The sequence below is a fragment of the Gymnoscopelus microlampas genome (assembly GCF_963454915.1).
Source record: "Gymnoscopelus microlampas genome assembly, chromosome: 13".
In the NCBI taxonomy this organism is placed as follows: domain Eukaryota; kingdom Metazoa; phylum Chordata; class Actinopteri; order Myctophiformes; family Myctophidae; genus Gymnoscopelus; species Gymnoscopelus microlampas.
The window spans coordinates 14,070,862-14,090,063 of record NC_139950.1 but is presented as its reverse complement, the minus strand read 5'-3'; the positions used below and the strand labels follow the sequence as shown (position 1 = coordinate 14,090,063).

The following is a 19,202-nucleotide window of genomic DNA, read 5'->3' as shown; positions in this document are numbered from 1 at the left end:
TTATCGCTCCTGCGCTTTAATGATTAATAGCATAATTTAATAAGCTTTTATAATGTAATGGTTAAGCCCAGACTTGTCCAGGAGAACGGACGCTCCGAGGATCAAGGCCTTTGATGGAGGAACAATCTTTACCTGACCATGACATGAAACGGGAACTTATAATCAAAACATATTTTTTAATTAAGGTAGCCTACACGAGAAATGTGACAAGTTGTAGGTGTAAGGTTTGGTAGACACCAGGCAGGACGAGAGATCACAGTTTGGTTGCGTTTTATCAAGTGCTGGTACACAGGAGGATACGTTCCTATGAAGTGAGTGTGTCCACGGGCCAACTCAGCCCCAGCAACACCAAATGGATTCAGCTGGGCATACTGGTACAAACATAACAATGACAGATCTAAAATAAAACACACCTTTATAGTGAAAATAAGATAATTAAATAAAGTGACTGTGTACACAACAATAATAAATCAATAAACACTTCTGTAACAAGGCATTAAACAAGACTCCTTAAATCTTTCCACAGCGAACATTTTCTTTTCTTTTGTCAACAATACAAGTCTTTCACATTTCCTTCTTTTTTAAAAAAAAAGTTCTGTAATAACAATTTCCATGTATTTTTTAAAAATTGTTTTTAGCTGTAGCAGAACAAAATAGCAACAATAGTATCTTACTACTATAATTGACAAAAGCTCCGAAAGTTCGTCCGGGATTCGCAAGCACAGGATCACTCCACATGCCTCCAAGACTCGCCACAGACTGTTGATCAGAGCTCTGGCTATGTTTAAGGCATCTTACCTCACCTCGATCAGTGATAGGCCTCTCGGCTTGATTGATTCTCTGATTTGCCTATCAGACCCTCAGCCTGATCTGGCAGGTTGCCATAGCAACCAGATACAGGAAGTCTGAGGAGAGGAGAGGAGCCGAGAGGAGAGGCCAGAGTGTGTGCAGAGTGACTAGGCCAGCAAAGGTTGCCGTCCTGGTTCATAAATATCTCTTACAGAGCCATGCCACAGAAAAGAAAATGATCTCTGGGCCATCAGACCCGAGACGCCAATCGCCAGTGTTTGCTTCGTGCACGAGAACATCTAAACGCAACACGCTGCAAAAGCAAGAGAGTAAAGCGTAAAAGGACCACAAAAAAGGACAGAAACTTCAGAAGAGCATGGACACCTCCATACGAACCCACACAAATAGTTGATCTCTAAGACCCGCCACAGACTTGATTGTCTGATTTGCCTATCAGACCCTCAGCCTGATCTGGCATGTTGCCATAGCAACCAGATACAGGAAGTCTGACCTCTTTATCACATGACCGAGGTTGGTAGGTCGGGAGGTGGGGACTAGAGGTTAGGGCCGCAAAGCAAAGTGGGGAGGGAGGAGAGGAGAGGAGAGGAGCCGAGAGGAGAGGCCAGAGGGGCCGGACTTCGCGCGACGTGTGTGCAGAGTGACTAGGCCAGCAAAGGTCGCCGCCCTGGTTCATAGATATCTCTTACAGAGCCATGCCACGGAAAAGAAAACTATCTCTGGGGCGTCGGACCCGAGACGCCAAGCGCAAGTGTTTGCTTCGTGCAGGAGAACATCTAAACGCAACACGCTGCAAAAGCAAGAGAGTAAAGCGTAAAAGGATCACAAAAAAGGACAGAAACTTCAGAAGAGCATGGACTAGCATTGCCAGTATGGAAAGATCCAACTCCAGCCATTCATGCCCCCCCCCTCCTAAACTACAATCTCTGTTTGACAGGGACTCTCTCCAATCCAGGCAATTCATGGACAACATCAGGCAGTATAATGGTTTAGTATCAATGGCCTCCAAGAACATCACTGGTAAGATAGTGGAGTTCAAAGGACAAGGACCAAAGACATTCAAGATGAGTGGCCAGATGTACCACCTTACTCCATCTGCAATCTTTCCTGACAGCAAAAAGAAGCCCAAATTCTCACAAATCTTTGTCTTTGATCAAGATAATGAAATCAAGAACCGCCTTCATCAAGCAAAAGGAGACACACTTATTATGAAAGACACATTGACCTTGATTCAAGATGAGTTTAAGACAGTCAATCGTTTAGTAAAGTCCTTTCAAAACGGTGCTGACATCTTCAATGCAAACCCAATTCGGGAACTCAAAATAGTGTTCAAAGCTAAAAGCTCACAGGGGGCAAAGAAATGTCACCTTAACCCTGATGTCCCTGATGTGGTTATTGTGGCACCAGGAGATCAGATAGAGCATAGGGACATTGTACTGTAAAGAACAACAATTGATGCACCTAACCACAGAGAGACTACACAGATTCATGAACTTCACCCTATGTACAGTATGACCCAGCAGCCTATCCCTTGATATTACCACATGGAGATGCTGGCTTCAGCCTTGATAATCCCGTCATGAAGGTTAATGCAAACTCAACCACTGACAAAATTACTCTTCAAGAGTTCTTCAGATTCCATATACACCAGAGAACCACCTCCTTCAACATTGTACTGAAATCAGGAAAGCTTTCACAAGAATACTTCTGTGATCAGTACAGCAAAGTGGCCGGATGAAGTACTACAAAAGTAGGGAATTGCAGGACAAGTACAGGGCCTACCAGTATTCAGGTCTGATTGATGTCCTAGCTACTCAGCTACGAGACGATGACGAGTGGTGGTACGATGGTAATGATGTGTTAAATTTGAGCCACGAAAACGCCAACCAGGTAGACAGAGAAGTGGAACAATACAAGGTGGGCATAGGAAAAAACGATGATGATGTCAATATTGTAGGAACACCATTACAGAACGAGAAGGAAATTTACTATTTAGAAGGGATAACAGTGGAAATGTTTAGGAACGATGAGGAGTTTAAACGATGGTGCAATAGCGATGGTGTCTTAACTTTGAGCCAAGAAGACACCAGCCAAGTAAATAGGGAAGAACTTGAACAATACAATGTGGGCAAGGATAAAGATGATGATGATGTGAATCTGTTACACACACCACTAAAGCACGAGGAGGAAATTGACTATTTAGAAGGGATGACAGAGGAAATGTTTGGAGACGATGACGAGTGGTGGTACGATGGTAATGATGTGTTGACTTTGAGCCACGCAAATGCCAGCCAGGTAGAAAGAGAAGATGTCAATCTCCATCAAGGGATGACAGTCGAAATGTTTTGGGACGATGATGAGTTTTGGACTTTGTCTGGACCAACCTCGGATCGGGCCTAGATGTGAGGGCCCCTCACGTGGGTAACCGGTTACTACCGGTTACCCACATAGATGCTGAGGGTTATTCTGCCTCATTTTGCAATCTATGCACCAACTACAGAGTCTTTTCAAGTGACAAAGTCTATCTGAAGTCTCACCGTAGATTATTATGTCGTCCATGAAAGCTGCTGTACCTTCATGATCTTTGAGAATGTTGTTCATCTCCCTCTGGAAGATTTCAGGGGAGATGCCAAATGGAAGGCGATGGAAGAAATATCTTCCAAACGGTGTGAGAAAAATTGTGAGCTTGGCACTATCTTTGTGCAAAGGGATTTGCCAGAACCCTGTTGCGGCATCCAGCAGAGAGAACACACTTAGGTAGTATGTCATCCAGCGTGGGTAGGATGTATTTCTCTCTCTGTACGGCCTTGTTGAGGCGATTCAGTCCCACACAAATTCTCACACGCCCATTCTTCCTAGGCACGGGCACCATTGGGGCACACCATTCAGTTGGCTCTGTTATCTCTTCAATAACCCCACATTGCACCATTCTGTGAAGCTCCTCCTTTACTTTGGGGAGTAGGGGTACAGAGACCCGCCTAGCTGTGTTGACAGAGACTGACACGGCTCCATCTCGTAGTTTTATTTTCACAGGGATTGTTTTCAGGAGCCCCACTGGATCGATGGGCACACTTGACTCACAGGGCACACTTGACACTTCCTGCAGTCTTTGAATGAGGCCCATGGCCACCGACACCCCTCTGCTAAGTAGGTTATTGACTGCTGGCCCCTCAACAACATTTATGTTAAAGCAATATTCAGTCCCTTCATAGAATGTGGAGGTTTTGAACTTGCCTTTGTTTGTCAGCCTGCCCCCTGGACAATCCAACACCACCTGTGACTATTCCAGCTGTGGCTTTGTTTTCAGACTTTCATAGGTGTGTTAGGGTTGCCAACAGTCCCGTATTAGCCGGGACGCCCCGTATTTGAGCCAAAAGTGGCGTGTCCCGTACGGGACTTTGTTTGTCCCGGACTCCGGTGCAAAGGGAAAAATAAAAAATATATTTCTGTTTGCGCACACTGCAGTGTGTCTGGCTGCGTGTTTGTGTGCTGTATGCGAAGGGCGCTAGGACCGCTCAGTTGACAGGGCAGGCACAGTGCTCGCACGAGTGCTTGTGTGTGTGTGTGTGTGTGAGATTTTCTCCGGTGGGAACGGCATCATTGTTTGTGTGGCATGTCAGCCTGTTCCCAACCCTAACCCTAACTCTAAAACCGAAATAAAGTAACAAAAAAAGTGACTTTACCCGCGGGAAACCCGAAAAAAATCGCGCGCGTGCATGTGTCCCGTTTCTCCAGTTCTGGATGTTGGCAACCCTAGTGTTGAGAGATGACGCTAGTGTCAGCACCACTGTCAATTTTAAACTCCACATAACAGTCCTGAATCTGCAGTGTAACTGGCCATGATGTATTGGAGTCATTCACAGTAATGGAACCCAGGAAAAATGTCTCTACTTCATCAGTGTCCTCTGTGAACACATCACTGACCTGAAGAGTGTGACACACAACAGCATAATGGCCCATCTTACCGCATTTGCGGCACTCCGCACGCTGTGCATAGATCCCTCTGTCCATGCTGCTTGCCACATCTCATCCACCTCCATTGTGCTGCGTTTCCCGTGTCCTGCTGCCTGGGAGGTCTATCGTGCTGGTCTCTGTTTTTTTTTTCTGCTGTGTGTGAGTCACTTCACACAACGCTGCTGCTCCGCTCTGCTGCTCGTTGAGCTGCCCTTTGATCTGTTCCGACTGCCTGGCCATCCTGCACGCTTTCACCAGGTCTAAATCTGATATCATTTGCAATTTCTGCGACAGTTCTTTGTCCAAGACACCAATCACAAGTCTGTCTCTTATGTTTTAATTCTTCGTGGTCCCAAAATCACAGTTGTCCGCCAACTCGGTATATTAGAATTCTATTGTAATGCAGTATGTTAACTAGGTTCACATCTGTACATTACAGTAGGCTGGCTAGCGTAAGTTTTACCGTGTCTTACTGGTACCAATACAAAAAAATAAACTGGTCTGAACTTGTAGGTCTGCTACTTTCGCATTAAAACGGCGATAACAAAGGAACGCGGGCTCGCACCGCATACAACGCTGCCTGACAGGAGTTGGTGCGTTGCTTCCCGGCCTGCCTGCGCCCGACAAACCTCCGCTGCGGAGGCACAAGGGGGCTATTGCCTCCTCCCATGCCCACCAGGGGAAGCTCTGCCCCGGGAAGTGGAGCCGGGCGGCCCCTGGTCCATGCCCGGGTGTAGGCGGGGATCACTTTGCGCATGTCAAAAGTTATATTCCGAATAGCCTCGGAAACCCATGCCTTTTTTTTTTGTTATATTCCGAATGAATGCTTTGGGTCACGTAAACGAGGAATACTTTTATTGAGGTTCCATGTAAACAGGTGAGTGGAACAGATTATGAATCTCTATTCGGAATGAGTTCATTCTGTCTGCGGTTATATGGACATCATGTATTCATTCAGAATTAATGATGGCCCGCTCAAAAGGTGCGTGGGGCGGGGTGTTTTGGGACGACCGTTCCGGCTGCCCATTGAATGAATTGATGAAGTAAAACTCAGCTGTTTGCGCTGTAGCTGCGCCCTAATAATGTTGTTTTCGTTTATTTTTGTTCACGTATACTATTAAAATAATGCAGCTATTGCAGTATTGGGCCTTAACATGTGATTAAAAAGGTATATGCAGGTATGCAAAAGTGTCACTTTTCAGCTACAGTCACCTTTTTGAACCCAAATAGGGCAATTGTGTGACACCTGACCCGAAAGAAAACAACATGTTGTCACCTTTTTCACCTCGGGGCTGTTTGCATGCCTGTATATGTATTTGTCCCCTCACATAAAAATAAATGTAAAATCTGATTTAAAATTGGAACTTGCAGCTAGCTGTCACTGGTCGTGTACATTGTCTACACCTCCCATACTATGCTATGATATGGCGTTTAACATCAGGTGACCTCCCGGGACGCTGCTTCTCGCCAAATTCGTTAAACAGTCATAACTCCAGTTCCCAGCATTGAAAACCTACGAAACTCCTTAGGTACTCTTAGACTGCCAACAGAGACAGGTTGAAATGTATTAAGCCCTGCCCCCTCTGTGTTCCTATTGGCTGGGCTTTAAACAGCCATAACTCCATAACTCCAATTCCCAGCGTCGAAAACCTATGACACTTCCTAGGTACACTTAGACGGCCAACAGGGACATGCTGAAATGTACTAAGCCCCGCCCCCTCTGTGTTCCTATTGGCTGGGCTTCGAACAGCCATAATTCCAGTTCCCAGCATCGAAAACCTATGAAACTTCCTAGATGCACTTAGACGGCCAACAGGGACGCTGATTGTGGGCGCAGTCACGTCAAATTTGCCCCCCCCCCCCCCCCTGGACCCTTTCGAGGCCATGCTAGCCTCAATCAATCAATCGATCAATCAAAGCCAACTATTAGAAATGTGCTCCGTGTACACTGTGTACACCTCCCACACTATGCTATGGGAAACAGCGTTCCTGATCATGTGACCTCCCGGGACGCTGTTTCTGGGCGGAGTCTCGTCAAATTCCTGCCACGCCCCCCCGATGGACCCTTTCGAGGCTAGGCTAGCTTTTCCTCAATCAATCAATCAATCAATGAAAGCCAACTATTAGAAATATGCTCCATGTATGTACACCTTTCACACTATGCTGTGTGCAACGGCGTTTCTGATCATGTGACCTCCCGGGACGCTGTTTCAGGCCGGAGTCTCGTCAAATTCGTGTGACTAAAAAGACATTGCCAATCTATGAGTAACTGTGAGCTCCATAATCATAATCGTCATTCGCTGGACTGTATCTGCCGTTTTCAATGTCAACTGGCTTTATGCATTTAACCCCTGTAGAATAAAAAATAAAACATCAGAATGGAGAAACTCTGACATAATTACTTTACGGTCTTATTTAAGTGTATTTTGATTACCAACCTTCACATCTTCCAAATCTGCCCATCCAGGTCCCATCAGCTCCACAACTTTGTTCATTACTACGTGACGGTAACAAATCGTAACTGGGGGGAAACAGGACAAAGACATTAAACACTCCTGAGTGTTAATTGAACTCTAGAAATGTATAAATGAACACTGAGAAGGGTATTTGTACATTCCAGCAGGATTTATAAAAAATGTGTGTGCAATTCTACTGTGATGGGACAATTTATTTCCAACTACCCCAAGGTTATTATACTGCCGTACAATGCAGTAACTACGCAAAGTGTCAAACTGATAAAAATGTTTTTAACCACCATCTCTATACTGTAGATACTTTGCTGACCGTGTTTCCCCGGGGGTCTATAATTGTCACCCTCCTTGTCCCCCCCTCACCAAATCTCTTGCCAAAAATAGTAGAACTACGAGCTCACAACACATCAATGCATAGTGAGCTTGTAGATCTGCTGTTTTCATGTTTTTCACTGAATGTTTGCCTGTTATGAGATGTTCAGAATAGGCACACTAGGGTTCCTGTGGTTAAAGTGTTTCAACTGGCCAGCCAATGGGTTATAGGTATATATTAAGCAATAATGCATAAGTATTCATGAGGTCATTGTTTCTCCCCAAAAATCATGATGGCTGATACCTTTGACCTTGATATGACCTGAATAATAACTTTCCCCCCATTAGTCGTTAATTACTTCCTCCCGACATAGCAATGTGTGTTGTCACTGATGTTGTATTATACTGGCTCACCAGCCAGCAAGGAGCCCCCACCGGGAGGACATAGAGCCTTTGTCCTACTCCTCCGCCAAACACTCCCTGCTGACAAATATCACCATCCCCACCCGGCTTACCTCCCCCGAACACAGACCAATTGTGTTCGTATAGACACTTGACAAAGCCGGATGCACCGCGGTGGATTCGAACCCCAAGACTCTGCATGGTAGACCGGCACTTTACCACTGCGCCACCCAAGTGTCATAATAACTTAATTTTGACCAAAAGTTCAGCTATCGCATTGAATCTTTAATGTGGGGAAAAAAACATTTTCATTAATTGAACTCACCCCTGACAAATACCTCATATACAGTAGGCTTTCTGCATAATTGTAGTCCCAGTTTTTTTCAGAAGGTGGAATACATGTTCTAGTTTCTTTTCCCATAGCTTCATTTGAACTGGAAACACATACTTACATGATTCCAGTTCAAATCTGCTGACGGTCCAATCAAACTAAAATATGGGAAAACAAACTAGAAAAGGGTACTGATATGCTACAGATATGCGCAGAGCCTATTACAATTAAAATAAAACTAATACAAATCTAATAAAACTAAGCCTATTTGTTTTTAAATAATAATAATAGTTACTTTGGCAACCATGAAAAACTGCTTGCAAGCTGAGAGCACAGTCAGTTTGTAAATTAAAAATAACACCCTCTGTTTTTGCAGTGTGGGGAAGTAGTGTGTACAGCAGATAATGAAAGTATTTTATCATCAGAAAAAATGGTATCAAATTTACTTGCTAAGCCTATTGGGTGAAAGTCCATGGAGCAAAATGTCATTTTAAATATACCCTAGATTGTCAACCATGAACTTCTGAAACAGAAACAAGACTGATAGAAGCATCAAATGATTACTAACCCAATATTGCAGGTTATCACAACCTTGTCACCAAAATGATTCCCATCAGGAAAATCTATTCTTCCATTATCCGGTTCCGGAATTGAGCCACAACTTTTCTCTGAAAAAAAGAAAATAATAATAATCTTACCAGGAGAAAATATTATATATAGTATAGAATATATGGTTGCAAGTGTCATTGGGTGATAAGCTGTGATTAAGAGTCCTTATACATTTCAGAGTTTTCAAACTAAGATAAGAGAGATGATTGGGATGATTACTAAACTTTCTTTTTTATTACAAATAGCAGTCAATGTTTAAGGACAAAAAGTGTAAATATTTACTGTCGCATAGAAGTGTCACAATAGCAGGAGTCCAGGTTCCAGCCCTGCATGTTTGTTTCCGATTGCCCCCCTCGATTACATAGCCCGTCATACATTCCCAGGTAGCGGTAGTTCCATTTGGAAACGTCGGTTTGAGGATGTCGGTGCTACTCAAAACTGTGTTTGCAGGTCCAGTTCGGGGTTTTGGACAGTCTTGAGCTATGAAAGAAAAGCGATACGTTGTAAGTTGAAGTGGCAATGCGTTAAGTTTCACATCCGACCCGGGATTCAAACCCAGGTCTCACACTTGGTAGGGCAAATTTCTACTGCTCTGTCAAGTAGGGATGCACAAAATATCGAAAATGTATCGGCATCGCAAAATCAACAAGCATTTTAACAATCCAGGTATAAGCATGTTTTAGTTTGTTGTGCATACAGTAGTCTTATTAATTTTCTCGGTTCTCTGTTAGCAGCAACAACCTAAAGGTAGAAAGACATTAAAAGTGTATACTTCAACATTTGTTGTGAGTCATATCATCATCGCAATATTCAACAATGTTATTTGCAAATTTCATGCTATCCGAAATTTGTTTTTTGATTTATTACTTTATTAGCACATATGATATGATAACAGCATGATGTGCAGCCCTACTGTCAAGAATTCCTGCTTAAACTGACAGCCCTACTGTCAAGAGGTACAGTTCTCCTACCCAACACCTATCTATATATACATTTCTAAACCCAAAACCCCCCAAAAAAAACTGCCACTGTGTGGGACTAAACACAAAAACAACATATCAATGTCACTAACAAGACACGCCACAACGTGCAGAATTACTACGCGCAGTCTGTAGGCCACTTCATACTGCTCAGCACACATCTGCCCCCTCGCAGCATAATTAATTGCGGCCAACACAAACTCACAACATTACAGTCGGCCATGTTGTTCCTTAGCGTCATCGCCGACCACCGCCCAACGAAACCCAAGTGAGGTCAGACAACACACTCCATATTTGGGCATAGCTCCATTGGGAACATCTCCTATTATGGCTTTATATAACCGCCCAACGAGACCCAAGTGAGGTCAGACAACACACTCCATATTTGGGCATAGCTCCATTGGGAACATCTCCTATTATGGCTTTATATATTATAGAGACCAACAAACACAAAGCCCCGCGCAGCGGCTAGGGGGTCTACATTTCTTCTCAATGAAAAAAAATAATATATATATATATATATATTGTATTAACATATTGATGTTATTTCTAATATTCTGGTGAATTTTGAGAGTTTGATACTTTTATCGGGCTTGCTTGCATTGGAAAATGATGAGTACAATTTCATCCATTAAAACCCAAATTAATTTGATGACTGAAGCAATGTAAGACCTAGCCCTAGAATGTCTGTGATCTTACATACATTTAATGTATTCTCATACATCTCATACATACATACATTTATGTAATCTTGTGGAAAAGTGGAGATATTTTACTAAACACAGGTTTTCAAATGGATATGAAACTAGAGGATAATATCTGACTCCAAGTCATAGGAATTAATTATTGGGCGAGTACAGACGCAGCACGGAGTACTTTTATGGAGGTCCTTGAAATTAAAAACGTTTGAGAACCACTGCATCACATGCATCTGCAACGATGGAATTATCCAGAAATCAGGTAAACAGACAGATAGACAGAGAGAAAGAAACAGACAGACAGGCATACAGACAGACAGACAGACAGAGACATATCGTGACCCTCTCTGTCTCAAATATTTCCAAATTTAAAACAACCAAATACATATTTTTGAGAAAATCTGTGAACAGTATTTCTTTTTTGGCCTCAAGTCTTGAGATACATTGCGAAAATATGTATTCAGGGTCCTAAATCGACTATAGTTCGACTCATTGGGAACTGCAGGATTGAAAGACTTTGACCAACAGAAATAAGCAAGAACAAATGACTGGAAAAAGCTATGGAAAAATAACACAAAGTCATCATTACCAACACATGTAATATTTTTGCCTTTTCCTTTCTGTATATACCCAGGTCCACACTTCTGGCATCTCACATTCAGCAAATACAGTAACCCTGTGGAATAAGACAAGACTCTGTTACTAATATTTGAGGTGAACAGTAACAAATTACATTTCCTTCAGTACTGTACTTAATTTTCTTTTTAGTATCTGTACTTGAGTATTTCGTTTTTTTGTCCTTCTCTCTCTTCTTCTTTTTTTCTTTTGGTATTTTTTCCCCATTAGACTGGAAATATATTACTTTTGAAAATATTATACTTTTGACTCCACTGCATTTCTAGGAAGGGAACCCCGGCAAGCAAACTTACATTATTAATTAATCACTTATGCCCTATCTAAAAAATAGTGAGAATAGTAGATCTACAAGCTCAGATAGAGCAACGTTCAGATCTAGAGCTTGCAGAGCTTGCTTTTCAAATAGCCAACATATAAAATAGGGTTAAAGTGGTTAAACTGATTTTAATGCTATATTAAGTCATTTTGCAGGGAACCCCCTGGAACTCCCTCAGGGACCCCTGGGGGTCCCTGAGGGGACCCCCAGGGACCCCTGAGTTAGACACTGAGTTAGACCACTCTCTTTGTGTTGTTGAACACATTCTAATAATAATAATAATAATAATAATAATTGTAATAATAATAATAATAATAATAATAATAATAATAATAATAATAATAATACAATAAAAATGCATTACACTGGGCGTTAATCAGCTGTCGGACCCATTGTTGAACACATTCTAATAATACTATTAATAATACAATACAAATGCATTACACTGGGAGTTAATCATCTTGGAAACACAAATGAAATAGACTGCGAAGTGAATTCAAAAGCTAATTCAAGAATGAAATGTAAGACTATTTTTGACACACACACACACACACACACACACACACACACACACACACACACACACACACACACACACACACACACACACACACACACACACACACACACACACACACACACACACACACAGGCTAACCCTAACCCCCTAATTAGCACTGTCTCTAACTACCCCCAAGAGACAGTGGGGGCAGTAGCATACCACTTGGACACTGGCCGGGGTCTGATCAGCCCCGGTCAGGTCACCTGGAGGAGGATGTCTGTTGCAAGACCCGAAACACCCAGTAGCTATGGGGAGAGATTTGAATCCAATACCATGATGCACAAATATTCCATGATTTACAAATGTGTTTCCATGATTTACAAATGTGTTTCCATGATTTACAAATGTGTATTTCAATCTACAAACACAAATTGTCATTTTTACAAAAATGATTATACTTATATACTAATTTATACTAATCTCCGGCAATGTTGGCCTGGCCGCTGCGAAACTGCACACACACTCCCTGGATGCCAAAGCCGAACCTCTGCCCCAATTTTTTCAGATTGGCCTGTTATAGCACCACCAGGAGGCCGCTTTTTGCAAAATTTAGCAAATTGTTTTGACATTACTCCTACAGATTTTGTCCAAACATCACGCAAATCAGTACACAGTATGTCTATAGTCATTAAAGAACACGGTTCTTTCAGATTTTTATATTCCATCCTGATTGGCTAAAAATAGCTTCCAAAGTTTGCCCACTATGCCGAGGCAGAAATGCCACTTGAAAATGTTCAAATCAGCCTCATGGTGGCGCTATAACAGACCGATTCGTGTTTTTACCTATAACTGCACCGATCTGTGTAAAACGTTGTATGCGCACTCCCTAGACCAGGGGTTTTCAACAGGTGGTCCGTGGACCACTTGTGGTCCCTGAAGGTATTGCATGTGGTCCCTGACCATGTTGCAATATTTTTTTTTCTTGTTCCATGGAACAGTGCATATTATCGACCTGGTGACCTATGATCACATGTCAATGTTGTAGAAATTCCACAGAAAAGGGAATTAGAATCTCAAGAAGGGGAAGTGTACCAGATTGCCTGATGGAGTCATCATTATTAGGAAATGTGGCCTTATAATTGCATATGTCTGTGTAGTCCATGGACCACTGGTTGAGAAACAGTGGGGTGTATCATGGGATGCATGCATACAGTAGCAAGTGTTAGCAAAGCACTTATCTTAGCTCTAATCTCACCCAACGCAACAGTGGTCCCCAGGTTGATTCGTAATCAGGGTGGTGGTCCCTGGTTCACAATCAGTTGAAAACCCCTGCCCTAGACGTCAAGGAAAAACCTTTGCCCTGCATTTTACACATCTGCCTTTTATAGCGCCACCAGGAGGCCAACGTATGTATTTTTTTTTATTACTCCTTCCAATTTCATCCAAATGTCATGCAAATCGGTACACATCTGTTTGATTTTTCATATTCCATCCTGATTGGCTAAGATTCACATCCAAAGTTTGCAGTAGTGGCTTGTTTTGAACAAAATGTCGCAAATCCTGAACGCAGCCTCCGATTGCGGTCAAACTTTGCACGCACATTCACACTATGTTGAGGAACAAAATCCACCATTTTAACATTGGCCTGTTATAGCGCCACCAGCAGGTCTAATTTAGCTAAACGCATTTTTGGAACAAAATGCCTCAAATCATGAATGCAGGATTGCCGTGCAAGGCCTAAGAAGAAATGGCAGCCTTTTCACATTGGCCTATTATAGTGCCACCAGGAGGCCACAATAACCTACCTGACCACTTTCTCGGAGCACTTTCTCTAGTTCAAAACTTGTTTATTCCCATGTAAAAAGTGCCATTCTCAGAAATGCAGATGTCCTTTGTTAACATAAAACAATCAGTGATGATTAATTCCACATTTCTATTATAATAAACAATTAATTCCAACACTCATATCATAAGCATCAGAATTCCTCATTATCAGATGTTGTGCAGTGTACTCATATATCTTTTATTTAGTTTCATACTTCAGCATGATCGATACTGTTGATTAAATGACATTATTCATGTCCAGCATTAGATCTGCCACTCTGCTTCATTACAGTCAAGATCCTCCTCTGTGTGTATTTCAGCAGCGTCGTGCAACCACACCCTAAGCAATCTATGTGTGTGCGTGTGCCTGTGTGTGTGGTAATCTGCTTTCACCAGCCCAAAGTACAGCAATGTACTTCCCTGCTAAATTTCATCATTTAACCATGCAACTTTTGTTTTCCCCCTTGCTCCACTGTCAATGCTGAACAAAAAGCCCCACACATTACATCTCTCAAGCTGAGTACAATTCAAACACATGATTAGACATAATACAGGTCATAAAACAATAAAATAAACCAAAATAATATAATCACCCGTAAAATTCACAGATCTGCAGTTTATAGTCACAGCACAATCAGCTGCAGAACTATGGAAAACTACTCTAGTGGAGCTCTTACAACAGCTCTTGAGAAAATGGACTGGTCAAATGTCCTAAATTGCTCCTTGGCTGAGGACACATGGCCTGGTTTCAAAAATGCATTCTTGTCTGTACTTGATAGCATAGCGCCCACAAAGGTGGTGAGAATCAGAGCTCGTACAGAACCCTGGATGAAGGGAGAAATCCTAAATGCCAACAAGCTCAGAAACAAAAGCTACTCTAAGTACAGGAAAAACAAGAATGTGCAACTACTTGAAAAATGCAGGAAACTTCGCAATGGAGTTAATAACAAATTGGTCACAACTGCCAAAAATAATTTCTTAAATGAAAACATTGAGGCAAACAAAAGCCACCCACAAAAAGTGTGGGAGGCACTACAGAAATTAGGCTGCAACAACAAAATTCAAACCAAATTAACTAACATCTGCATTATTTCAAGTGGCTCGCTTATTACCGACAAGCAGGTGGTGGCAAACTGTTTTAACAGCTTTTTCACCACCATTGCAACCCAGTTGGTAAGCAAACTTCCTCAGCATTCAGGTCTGTACGGCTCTGACCACATCCAAGCTCACTATGACAAACTAGGGGCTAAGAAAGACTCCTTCTCATTCAAACCGGTAAATGCTGAAGTGGTGCAAAAAAGCTCTTCGCCCTCCAGCCTAACAAGGCCACCGGACTTGACAATATCCCCACCAGTTTCCTCAGAGACGCAGCTGTCTCTATTGCCCCATAGTAGCCCACATTACAAACCTATCCATCAGCCAGTGTCACGTCCCACAATAATTCAAGTTGGCAAGAGTAATCCCTCTGCATAAAAAAGGAAGCAAATTAGTCCCTGGCAACTACAGGCCTATTTCCATCCTTTGCTCCATCTCAAATGTTATAGAGCGATTAATTGAAGAACAAATCAACAACTACCTCAGCGAACATAAACTGTTGTTTGAATTCCAATCGGGCTTCAGAATCTCCTACTCCACTGACACATGCCTACTGTATTTGACCAACTACATCAAACATGAGGTAGACTCGGGCATATACTGCGGCATGGTCATGCTGGACCTCGGCATTCGACACAGTAACCATTCAATTCTACTTGATAAGCTGAGGGCGATTGGTTTTGATAGCTCATCCCTAAACTGGATGAGATCTTACTTGGAGGGTAGAGAACAAGTGGTTGATATCAACGGAACCATGTCCTCACCCCTCCCGGTGAGCTGCGGGGTTCCTCAAGGCAGCATTCTAGAGCCGTTACTGTTCCTTCTATACATTAACGACATGAATGCTGCCTGTAACTGCAAATTGTCCGCTGATGACTCAGCACTCCTGATATCGGGAGAGGACAAGTTGCAAGTTGAGGATGCTCTCAGCTCCGAACTCCAAAATCCGTACTTGGCTTACCGATAACAAACTGTCACTACACCTTGGAAAAACTGAATCCATTCTCTTTGGGACCAAACATTCCCTCAGACAGATGAATGTAAATGATTTCCAGGTCAAAGCCGATGACACAATTATCTCTAGCAAAGAAGAGATTACCTATTTGGGCTGTATTCTTGACAAATACCTGCAGCTGAAAGCATGGCTACAATGTGATCAAAAGAGTTAAAGGAGAATTTTGGACTAAGGTTTTCTTACCTTTTCTATGATGTTACAATATCTTAGGATGCATGGTACAGTAGAAAAATGTAGAAAAACTCCATCCCGGGTACGCCACTACTTAAAACGTGCGCGGATAGGCCTTGCACTAGATTGCGTATTTTATTTTATTTTGATTTATTTTTTTGAGAGATCTGACGTTCATAGTGACAGAACACTATGCAACCAAAAAAAAAAAAAAAACCTAAGTCTCGTTAGACGAGATTGAAATCTCGAGATATTTTAAGCTGTGGCGGACCCGGGATGGAGTTATGAAATGTTTCTACTGTACCATTCATCCTAAGATATGATAACATCATAGAAAAGGTAAGAAAACCGTAGTCCAAAATTCTCCTTTAACCAGAGAACCAGATGCATGGGCAGAGGTTCCTCTTTTGTCAACAAGGATGCCCTCAGGACCCTTTCAGGGGCCCTGATTCAGCCCCTTTTTGACTATGCTTGCACCTCTTGGTACTCCAACATCTCAATGTCACTGAAGACTAAGCTTCAAACCTCCCAAAAGCAAACTTATTCGGCTACTCCTCGGACTGGGGCCCATGACCCACCTTTTGCCAGCCTAGGCTGGCTCAGGGTAGAAGACAGGGTTAAACAACACAAAATGGGATTGGTCTTCAAAATTGTAAATGCAAATTTGCCCCAAATGCCCCCTATACCCGCATTTATGAGTAAATACCTCAAAAAGGTTAGCGACATCCACAGTCACAAAACTAGAGGGAGTGTTAACGACGATTTGGTACCACCAAATAAACATGGGCAAATTCTCCTTCTACAGCACTGCCACCCAGGTTTGGAATAGTCTAACCCCATCCCTCAAAAAGTGCAGTTCGCTGGGCTCATTCAAAACAGCCCTGAAAATTCACCTTTCAGGAGGCCAAAAAAGGAGGTAGTATATTATTTTCCCGTTAAACAGACGACACAACCCCCCATTTTTGTACGTATAGCATTATTATCGTTTCTTCTTTTTTTCTGTTTTTGTTTGTACCTAATTTTGTATTTTTGTGTTGATATTTGAACTGTTGGTGCCACTATATAGACTATGAATTGAATGCCAAGGACATCAACGGAAACAAGACGGAGTTTTTTTTAACAGACCTTTTAGACAAAGTATTTTAAATGTAACTGTGCTGTTTTACATTTTTGCCTAATAAAATATTCAATCAAAACACACACAGTAAAGTGATTTGATTCATTCTTCATTATTGTAAGTTTATAAGCAAGGTTTATGAGCCCCGCTGTGCTATACTCTTTCCTATTAATTCTTCTCTTCTTTGGCCTAATGCCTAATGGAGACCTCATATCACCTGCCCTGGGCTGGGATTTGACATAAGGGGTCCAAAATATCCAAAATAAAAAATAATTAGTTTGGGAACCATGTTATTCAGATTCAACACCCTTGAATTATGTGAAATAGTCAGGTTCCCGTCAGGTTTACCCCCAAATGCCTTTTTTTCTGAAATCACTCCTGTCTAACTGATTAGTGGCACTGCCCACCTGGCTGTAATTGCCATGGGGTGGGGGTGTGGCAGTCCAAGCACACGTGTGGATCTGCAGGTATTTGTAAGTGAATTTGAAGTGTGAAGCTTGTCTCAAAACTGAGTTTGTGTGTTGCTGTACTCACAAATGCAGATTCAACAATTCACACGCAGAATTGATGATTTATAAATGATATTTTATGATAAATGCGCCTGCAAGTATAAATATTTTTTACAAATTGTAAATGATTACAAATAGTCATATATTTGCATAAATCATAGCACTTTTATGCATATTTTATGATAAATGCACACAAAAGTATAATTTTATTTGGTAAAAATTACAAATTAATATTTACAAAACTCACAAACAAATATTTGGTGTTTGTCGATCGCCAAACACATTTGTAAATCATGGAAACACACTTGTAGATCATGCAATATGTGTGCATCATGGTATTGGATTCACAAATCATTTTGAGACAAATCTCTCTCCATAAGTGACTCCAGGTAACAACACTGATAATGTGTCGAAGTGCATCAGTTGATGTTTTATTCACACACACACACACACACACACACACACACACACACACACACACACACACACACACACACACACACACACACACACACACACACACACATTTACAAACTTACAAACTTACCTATAATCAGTAAGACCTTCCCAGGCTCCATGTCAACATGTCAACTATCACAACCTCTGCTCCTTTGTCCAGAACACCAGACCTACACACTTGTGGTCGACGGTCTGTGGTTTCCTGCATTCACACAGATCAGTACCAGATGCTCAGGTGCAGATAGAGTTGGCTCTATCTGCATGTGAGCAGAAGAGGAAGAGAAAGATGAAGAGAGCGTAAAAGTAACACGAAGCGACTGCCTTGTGTGAAGGAGTGTCATAACTTCTTCCTCAGAGGTATAAATAGGGTTTCTAACAATGCAGTGGTGGGAAGCATCAAAGTATATTTACTCAAGTACTGTACTTCAGTAGAAACGTTTATATATATATTTATATTACTTGAGTATTTAAAAATGTCAATACTTTATACATTTACTCCACTACTTCTTGGAGGTAAATATTGTACTACGTTTTGCTCCATTACAATTATTCAACAGCTATTAGTTGCTAGCTACTTTGCAGGGTTAGAGTATTCATTCAAAAGATGTCCATGTCCACCAGGCTGTGAGGCAGAGATTATGTTTTCGCCCCCCTCGTCTGTTAACAGCTACTATTGGACACCTCTGCAATGATCGGCCTTAAACTTTGCACGCCAAGGAAGACACTCCACCACAAAGGTTTCAAAAGTGGCACTGTGGTGGTGCTATAACAGGTCACTTTGTTTTGGCCTATAACTCTTGAACAGTAGGCCGTACAATAAAAAATATGTTTTTCGTCTGGATTCCTTGGATCATGACACAACCGATATAGGCCACACCCAATTCCACACCCATTCGATTTTACGCCAACACACTTTTTGCTACAACTCGTACAGAATTTTACTGATTTCAGTTTTAAAGTCAATCAGAAATCAAAAGGTGCAAAATGGCCTGTG

The 19,202-nt window shown here is 42.0% G+C and overlaps 1 protein-coding gene across 1 annotated transcript in view; it reads right to left on the bottom strand.

Annotated features, from left to right (window-relative positions):
- Nucleotides 1-18,418, bottom strand: part of LOC311059117 (adhesion G protein-coupled receptor E5-like) — a 36,937-nt gene extending 18,519 nt beyond the window's left edge. Inside the window, exons 1-5 of the mRNA XM_084076768.1 lie at nt 18,297-18,418; nt 11,154-11,240; nt 9,169-9,366; nt 8,846-8,945; nt 7,200-7,282 (exon numbers count right to left, since the gene is read on the bottom strand). Coding sequence (XP_083932894.1) covers nt 7,200-7,282; nt 8,846-8,945; nt 9,169-9,366; nt 11,154-11,240; nt 18,297-18,327 — 499 coding nt within the window. The 5' untranslated portion in view covers nt 18,328-18,418. The remainder of the gene's footprint in view (nt 1-7,199; nt 7,283-8,845; nt 8,946-9,168; nt 9,367-11,153; nt 11,241-18,296) is intronic.
- Nucleotides 18,419-19,202: the final 784 nt, after the last annotated feature.